At 38.8% G+C, this 9,558-nt stretch overlaps 1 protein-coding gene across 1 annotated transcript in view; it reads right to left on the bottom strand.

Annotated features, from left to right (window-relative positions):
- Positions 1 to 2,391: 2,391 nt before the first annotated feature.
- Positions 2,392 to 9,558, bottom strand: part of LOC104081760 (protein FAM172A-like) — a 78,304-nt gene continuing 71,137 nt past the window's right edge. The window contains exons 4-5 of the mRNA XM_009584617.1: positions 3,786 to 4,004; positions 2,392 to 2,655 (exon numbers count right to left, since the gene is read on the bottom strand). Coding sequence (XP_009582912.1) covers positions 2,392 to 2,655; positions 3,786 to 4,004 — 483 coding nt within the window. The remainder of the gene's footprint in view (positions 2,656 to 3,785; positions 4,005 to 9,558) is intronic.

Raw genomic sequence — 9,558 nt, 5'->3', positions numbered from 1 at the left:
GATAAAAGGTACTACTTCTTCCTACTTCTTCCTTCGTTGCCTCTTTGGTATCCTTCGCCTATTGTGGCAACAACATTATCGCAAATTACTATTATTATAAAATTACGCGATTTATACTTTTTCCTTTAATAGCATTTCAGAATCCATTCAGTATACTTGTTTAAGTGGTGAATGCTATTTAGGAGGGGATAAATACTGATTTACATTTATAAGTGTCTTTTAACATAGAGAAGACACTGTCAATGTGAAAATCTGTAGGGAGTGGGAGATGGCTTGGAGGATGGAGGGAATAATCATGTCACATTTAAGCCTGTATGATCTGTTTCCATAGAAAAAGGTTAGAGATCAACAAATTCTCAGTTTAGTTCAGTAATAAATGAAGGTTGGCTAGGGTATTAAGTTTCTGGGGGGAAGCATTAGCCAATATGTACAGCAGCAGCCTCTGGTGGTCTAAGAAAAAATGGTAGTATCTATAAGTAAGGATAGAAATATGCTTTTTAAAAGGATGTATGTACATATTTAGCTATTTGACTCAATCCTCCATTCAACACATTAAAAAACAGATGCTTTTAAAATGATCTGCTGGCAATATGCTTGTTAAAATCTGAACAGTAAGAGTATTAAAATTCATATGCATTCATTAGCATGTTATATAAAAGTAAAATGCCTTTGTTTAATCATTCCATAAAGTATTAGAGTCAATGCTGATTATCAAGAAGTTTTCTCCTTGGTTTGCACCGCCAAAAAAGAAACCAAATTTATAAGATTGTTACTGAATTGATGACATTTTCTGTCTTCACTCATGAATTCAGTTGGCAGATGTTTTCAAGAACAAAAAATTCTGTCCTATTACAAAACATATTAAGCAGGTTTTTCTGCCATAATGTTTGACATGATGTTTATTGCCCAGACCAAATCAGTCCCTTTAACAAGCTATAATGTATGCCAGAAAGTACATTATTTCATAGTTAAGGAAACTTCCAGCATGAAACAATAAGTACTTTGATCTTTCAAGCACTATACTTAATGCACTACACACTCCCATAGCCATTTGTATTTATACTAATTTTGTACAAAAATACAGTGCAATTTGAGATTTTGTATTTTAAGACTCTGCTTTTACATATTCTTAAGCATCCTAGCTATTTGGTTTTTTCTATGAAAATACTTAAAGAAATTTACCATGGAAGAGTTCCATTTTTCCAATTCTTGGAAGATCTAACAAGTGGGAGCATCATCCAGACAGCTTTAATTTGTTCAAATGGCGTTTCCTCATCGGATCACAACAGATCTCAATGACCTTACAAGAACATAAGCGTGGATATTTATTCCTACTACTTAACAGTCTAAAGCAACTTCTCCAGCATATTTGACACAAACAGATTTTCCTTCAACATTAGATGCAGTTGATGCCTTCTTGTGAGAGTATTTTTCATCTAGTCTCTCTGCATCAGTTTGCCCTCCTTGGCAAAGATGACACAAGACTTACTCAGGTTTTTCAAAATTCTTCGATGAGATCATTACGAAGCATATACCATCCTTAAATATTTCTGTGGAGTGACAGTATGTTTTATTTCAAGAGCCCAGTGAGTCAAATGTGTGCTATACTACACAGTAAGTAAAGGTCATATCTGGATTGCCCTTTGAGATTACTCCAGACACCAGCTCCAACAGCAGCCTGCGGCTGCGGTGAGCCTGGCAGCAAGTCCCTGGGTGCAAACGAAGGGTGATTCCTGTAGCACACGTAATCCTACGGATTCAAGCACGGGAGGCAAGAAATACACTGCAAATACGGCATTGCACATTTTGTTTGCATCGTGCGATGCCTGGACAGACCGACAACCGTGTCTGTGGCCAGGAAGGTGGAGCAGAGCACGCTGTGGTCGCAGCTCCTCTTGCAGCCACCGAAGTTTTTAAGACTTAGCAGTTCTGCCCAACAGAGTAAATGGCACCCTGTTGGCAGTCCAGGTTTGTTGGACCACCAATAGGCAAGTAAATTGCAGTAATTTATCCTGCCACACACACCAGAGCAGGGACATTTTTCATTCTGTTTCAAAAAACTCTCTGTATTAGAGCCTATTAAACAAAAACCCCAAAGAATTCTTTCAGAATAAAACACCAACTGCATCAGAAAACCCAACTTTAGATAATTCACCCAGGAAAGGAGACCACCACCCACACTTTCACTAAAACCTATGCTACTTCCTTCCTTGGTCTGAAGAAATTCCAATAAAGGGAATGTCAACAGTCATACTGAGGCACAGAACCGCACAAAAAAGAAAATGGGATAGAGTCATGCATTTTATGTTTCGGGGGTCAGACCTCCTGAAGCCAAATTTCATGCCTCATCAAGCAAAAGAGCCACGAGAAGGTGGGACTGCTAAAAAGGTATCAAAAAAAGGCTCGCTTTCCACGAGGGGACCCTGGGCCAGCATGCTGACCGAATGCCTTTCTGGACAAGACAGCGACATCGTCCATGAGCTTCTGATGGACCTTGAGACAAGCCTGGTCGCCCCCTTGTAGAAGCCGGGTCTGGCTGGTGGGCAGAATGGCATCTCTCGTAAAAAGCAGCCGAGAGAAAAAGCAGTGCCCTGTTGGTGACTTTGAATACGTATGTGCATCCTTTTGTTTCCCATACTCAGTAGCAAGGTATTTCTCAAAAAAGACAGTAGGAATTACGGTATTAGTGACAAACTCACATCCAGGTTACAAACCCTTTTAACTAGCCAGTACAGCTGTGTTTCTTCTACAAACGCTGTTATGCTAAACCACAATTAATAGGAACTTGTTAAAATTTAAGATGATTCTAACATCCCTTTTGCTGGATTTTTCTCTGTTTCGCGCTAGAAAGGCATACACTTTTTTACTGTTTTAACTACACTGTGGCGTTTTTGACATGTTTTACCATTGAATGCAAATGCTAACTTTCATAATAAAGGCTTTGGAAATTGCATGACTCAGTCTCGAATGTATAATGCATAGTATGTATATGAAGCAGAATGTGTCAAAGTGCAAATAATATTGTTTGTGGCCCCTGCAGAATTAGAAGTCCTCAGTTAGCACTGCTGTAACGATCCCATGCTGGTAGCATTACAAAGTGCGAAGGTTCACTGAGTAAGAAAAGAGCAAGGGACAGAGTTTCCTCATTACACCATTCTCGAACTATTCTAGCTTAAATATTTATTAAGATATTTATAACTCTCCTTTATCTGCCTTCAGAAGTTCAGTTGAAACACAATGGATGGCTGCTCATATGAAAACAATACATTATAGGGTAAATCTGCTACCACACAAGATGAACACCAGTATTTTCCACAATACATTATTAATTCAGCAGGTAATATGTTAAAAAACTATCAGGCTATAACTACCGCCTCCCCAGTATAAGACAATATAATACAATAAATGCATGCATGACATGTGAAGCTAATATGTTGTCTAAGCTGCGCTAGAAAATATTTCTTAAGTACATCTCTGTTTATGAAATCATTTTTACAAAGTCTTCCTTAAATCATTCTCTTTCTTGATAGCACCAGTGAGTTCCTCTGGGGCTTATTTGAAGTTCCTCTTTGAAATTAGAGAGGAATGTTTTGTAACTTCCAAAACTTCACATTCAATAAGTGACAAAAAATATCAATAGAATAAAGGAACTTTGTACGAACTCTTGAATGCCATCTTGGTAATGTGTTTGCTTTTAAAAAAACATGCTATTTATTAGCCAATACGGACAGTAAACATATCTACATATCATCAAAGAAGGGCAAATAAAACCAAGAGAAACTTACTCTAATATACATGTGCATAGTTTCTTTTTCTTTTTGTGGATTTCGATACTTTTCGTAGAAGTCACGTCGCTTCTTTGTTTCCTTCTGGATTTTATCTTTTCTTTCCCTCTTTTCTGCAGGTTCATCTGAGCTATCAGAAGACAGCTGTACTTGGGCTTTTGTCTTCTCCACTTCAATATAGTTCTCATTGGGATTCAGTACTATTACTCCATAGCCTTCCTGTTTTAGAAGAGACACACACACACACACAAGAAGAAGAAATATGGAAAGGGAGATTTAATGCTTGAAAATGCTTTGCATTTACTTTAATGCTCTTAAAAACTTTTATATTTATTTCAGCAAGTTCACACAACATGATTTATAGAAGGGTACTTTAAGAATATTCTGTTTGTTTCATTTCTGTCATTAAAGGGATATTGATGTGTGAATATGTGTCTGTGCGTGCACTTATGCTCATACACATTCCTCAGCATCAGAAAAGTTGCCTGTTTTACCTGTAAAATAATTTAATATGTTGTTTTATTCATAAGCACTTTATACGACTTTTTCAGAAAACAGTACGAGAACTAAAAGTAAAATATTATTTTAAGAACTCTACATAATGATGAATAAAAAGCTTTATACCCAGCCAATAAAAACCTTTAAAATAAAAAGGATGGAGGGATTTCATATATTTTTATATATTAAAGAAAGCATGTGGAAATTATTCACCGCAGTTTAAAACAGTAAAACCTTTTGTCTAGCTGACAGCAAGCATACCATGCGGAAGCCAACAGCGGCAGTAACAATGAATCAATACCAAAACTGATTCAGTGGTATAGCTTACAAGTCAACTCTTTTACTGTGGGGACGACTTCTAAGCACATCTTTAAATCTGCTGTAAAACTTCACTGGCATTATGTCCTGTATTCAACAAACCCAGAGAAAATTCGTGACCTGCAGGATGCTTTTGAGCATACCAGCTGCATTTTTGTGCCTCAGAAAATGAGCCGGTTGAAAAATACATGAATTTATGAATGAGAAATAAATCTTGAATAAATCAGCCAATCATTTTATTATGATTTTTAAATGATGGCAAATCACACAAGAATTGTAATATTCGTGGAAGACATAATCGCGAACGCAGGGAGAAAAGAGAAGCACGTGCGTTTAACAGATGAGTCCTTAAAGTCACCATGGGTTCCCAGTCAAAATCAAGCTGTCCTTTAAAAGTGAATTTTAATAAAGACTTACTTTTTGGAAACATCTATATTAATTATTTAGCCGAACAGCTTTATTCCAGCCGTTCATTTGGTGCTTCGTTTCGCACTTGGGGTAGGCACAAGGATCAAAGAGGTCCCCGTACCTAGCTGGCCAGAGCAAACCAAGCCCACGCCAACAAAAGATACTTTATTTGGGCTTGCTTTATTCTAATCTGTAGAGCCATTCACAAACCTTGTAGCGCATTGTGGCCACTGTCAGGTAGACAGATTGTCACTCGGTGATTTTCTACAGTTGGACACACTCGACTAGTTATCAAAATCGCATCTGAAGGGAGTTCCTACCCCTCGTCCTTGTGCCCTTCTCAAACGTCTGCCGTAGCTTCTCCTCCCACCAAAAACCAAGTTAAAGGGCACGGTTGCACTCTGCTAAACAGGGTGAAATAGCGGCATTCAGGACACCGTCTCTGGCGTAAGGGACGTAGTCAAAAAAGGTCACACAGGCCAAAGAGAAAATTGCCTCCTCGCTAGACGCGGCGCCGCGAGTGAGTGGTCTCCTGTCACGCCGCTCCCCTGCCCTCCCTGCTGCGCGAACTGCACCGGGATAAATACAAACAAACAGGCAAATAAATAAATAAACAAGGGGGGGAGGCTGAAGGAAAACGGAAAATTACGGAAGACAAAGTTTGAAACCTACCCACGCCATTGCTTAACACCGTAACCTCGCCGTATCAACACACAACGCTGTACCATTAACGCATAAAATTTCCAACTTGGAAAATTCAAAGCCCAAAATCTATCGCAGGGGAGAACACCACTTACAGACCTTCCTCAATTAGACGCCTGAGAGGAAAGGAAGGTTTTTGAGCTCGCTAGCGGCAAAGCAGGACCAAGTTTTTGCAGTACTTGGCGGGCTGGTGGTCTTGGGGCTCTCTGTGCTGTTCATCTTCTTGACCCGCTCGTTTGGAGCAGAGACGTTCTGCGTATTGATTAGTTTTGCTTTCTATACAACGCCAGATGCAAAATTCATGTGTTTATTACAGGCCTACAAGTGTTACAGGGATTTGAAACTCCGTGTCCACTTTAGGCTGACCACAAAACAGACACATAAATCATCAAAGAAGTAGAATTTGTCTACGTTATTGATTATGTAACTGAAAATTACATGACTCATTTGTCCAATTTTATGAGGACACAATGTCAATTTTTCACACGGACATCAACAGATGAAATATGATTCCATTTTTAAATTCACTATTTCATAAATCAATTAAAGGATTTTTATCAATTATATTTTAAGCAGTGTAACATGTCCCCCTTTACATTTTTTTTTAAAATTTCTCCCAGATAGCAGGCCCTTCCTGTCAGTACAATTAAAATAATTAAGTAATAACTGAAATAGGTTTTCCCATAATTGAGGAAAAAAAAAAATCTTACAATTCATAAGACTTTCTCTTAGGAAAGTAACCTCTTTTCAGATTGTTTTGCTTACATGACGTAGTGTATTTCCCTTTCCCTTCTACTTCTGCAACCTAAATTGCAAGATGTAAACAACGGCACCCGGAAGAAGATTTGAGAGTAACATGTATAAAGCAACATGGAAAACCAAAATGACTGGTAAAACTGTACCCAGTTAGAATCTCTCTCATTCAGTCTTAGCCCAAGCATTTTCTACTGAAAAGGAATACTCAGCTCTAAATAACATCTATGTAAACAATGTGGCTTTTAAGTTCAATTCATTTTTAAAAAATGTATTTCAGGTGGGCACAGCGGCACCATTAACGTTCAGTGCAATCAGAAAATTAAAAAAAAAGGTGCAACTCCTCACTAATGCAGACTGCAAGTCAATGCAAAACTGAGCACACAAGGCCACTAATATATAAAAAAAGGCCTTTAGCAAACTTCAATAATCGGCAAGATACACAGTCTTTGGCATGACTGTTAAGCAAAGACAACATCACATTCATTAAAAAGTGTCTTTTTAAAGGAAAGCTGTGTTCAGCAGTATATACCTCACCATGTCATTAAAAATATCAACTTCAGCTATGATGAGCTTACAGCATTATTAAAACGTAGTGACCATGATGTAAGTAAGTACCATCATCCAGGAGAGTTTTTAAAGCTTGCCACCATCACTAAAACATTAGGTATGTTTTCAACAAACATAATAGTGGAGTAGTTTTCTCCTGTGTGTCCAGTGCACTCTCTAAAGTGCAAAGCTTTTTCATGGCAAAAAGCTAAACTTTGGGACAACCCCCCCTCCATCAATCTTCAGCTGACTGCAACAAGCCAAGCCCCGTGCTCTACCACATGCCTGAGAGAATACAGATGTTGCACAGAAGCCAAGGTCTGCCTGCATCCCCCATTAATGTATCTGTGATGAGATGCAATAATCAGGACAGACACCGATAAATACAAGTCCCAGGCTCTAATCTACGAGTTCAGTGGATACAACTACAGTTTCTCTCTCAGACTAAAATACCCAATTAACAGCTATTTCCCCAAATTCTAACCCTTCAAGGCAAGCAAAATGCAACCTACGCTAACTACTAGCATCCTCCAGGTAACTACGTCTGAGGCAGAGGACTCTGTGCAAACCCCACTTGCAGGTTCATAAATACAAATACAATTAATACTTATGATTGAGCCAGCAAATGATGATGAAAGGAAAAGCAGGCTGACAAAGTCAAACGTTGGAAAGAATCATGAATCTCGGTTACAGTACCTTTACTACAAAGCCAGAACAATGTAGAAGGGCCTTTTCCACCGTAACACACGAGCCAGAAATGGAGCGGAACTTTCTGCCTCTTACTGGAAGTTCAAGCGAGATGTTCGAAACGGAAGGAATACCAGAATTATTGCCTCTGACAGCAAGAGCAAGGTGAAAAAAAAAAGAACCCTGAAGTATTTGAGGTAAATTCCAACTCTTTTGAAATCTCTTCTGCCTGGCCACATGAATAATGAGCTGAAAGCATTCAGCTCTGCATATTAATCCACCAAGATGGGACACCATATGTGACCAGAGAGGTCAGGGCTGGAGAGGAATCTTTTGACCTGTGTAACTGACTTTTTGGACTGCGAGCGAGGGTCTGAAAGAGATCATTTTCCTAAGCTTTATCAACCTGAATTTTCAAGTTCAGGTTTCCATTTGGATCGTTGGCGACACGACCGGAGTTAATTCCCAGGGGAAATGCAACTCAAAGTGCTCAGCTCTTAAACCTGCCCGTGGTTAAAAGGGACACAGCCACGTCCATTCATCTTTCTGGAAGATGTATGTTCTGCTCATTTCCCATCTTCTCCATGAGAAGGGTACATCTATGTCACTGTTGCGACATCGTAGGTGCAACAGTGGGATGAGGTCATGACAACCAATCAGAAGTCACTAGTGAAGCGTTAAAGTAAACATAGCTGTTGGAGATGCAGCTCAGCTTGAAAAATGCCCCCTCCATTATTTGAGCAATTTTCTCAAGACGTGACCTGAGACTGAAACGCCTGAAATGTCAGTTGACTCCGCTTTCTGTTTCCACCCAACGTACATTTTGGCAACTGCACCCTGCTAATACTTTGCGATATTTCCATCGCGGCTACACCTCGGCTGCCTGAATTCCAGCACTGTGTCCAAGTGTGTAAAAATGCTGTGTTACTGCCAAACACACATTGTCCCACTAAGTTCCCAACTTAAAATAGCTCATCAAGTTAGGCAGGAAAAGAAAACATGCCACAAAAAGTTTTTAGAGGACCACCTGTTGTCTATTATTTTTACATAGCACTTACTCATAAATCATAACACAGGGTAATTAATCAAGCTGTCAAAGAGAAGGTCAAAGGTTATGTGGGGGAGTCAGAAGGTCATGCATGGGCTGATAGAGGTCAGGGTCACACCGCATTCCTCATTATCAAGTTGGGATGAGAGACGGCCCAAGCAAACAAAAGTGAAAGCAGATGGAGAAGTGAGTGGATAAAAAAAAGGAGAAAATTTCACAAACAAAAAGAAAAGTGAAAGAAGAATGTCAGTTGCCTTCAAACAAGGAGGAGAATAGAGCAGAAATACATTGAGATGTTCTCAAAAGGTCTCACACAATACAAAGAAACTACAGTTTGATTATTTAAATACACTTAATATAACTTTCCATCCGATGTTTTTGCAAATATTAAGCGATGCCGCAAAACGGGCACGGTAGTTTTGGTTCCATTTCACATCTGAAGTCAATACTTTCAAGGTGAATTAGACAAAAGGAACCTATTACCGTGATGAATGCTGATGGATATATAAAATTGCTTCTAAATGCTGAAGCTTATTCCTGTTTATGGCTACAACCAATAGACGTTCAATAAAAAAGTTATAACCTGTTTGAATGATGTATTAAGAACTATACTTTCATATACACAAATCCTCAAAAACACAAAGCATCATAAAAGTCCCTCTGGATGACACAACAGTTATAAAATATTCTATCATTACACTGACCTGAATTAGATGCAGAATACTGTGCAAAATTAGCTGTCACCCTTTCCTCAAAATCTTTGTTAATCTCATTTTGAATGTTTGCAGCTTTATCAACACATGCATCAAT

The sequence above is a fragment of the Fulmarus glacialis genome, unplaced genomic scaffold (assembly GCF_000690835.1).
Source record: "Fulmarus glacialis isolate BGI_N327 unplaced genomic scaffold, ASM69083v1 scaffold8469, whole genome shotgun sequence".
Taxonomy (NCBI): domain Eukaryota; kingdom Metazoa; phylum Chordata; class Aves; order Procellariiformes; family Procellariidae; genus Fulmarus; species Fulmarus glacialis.
The sequence above is the reverse complement of the archived record's forward strand: the minus strand, read 5'-3'. Positions and strand labels throughout refer to the sequence as shown.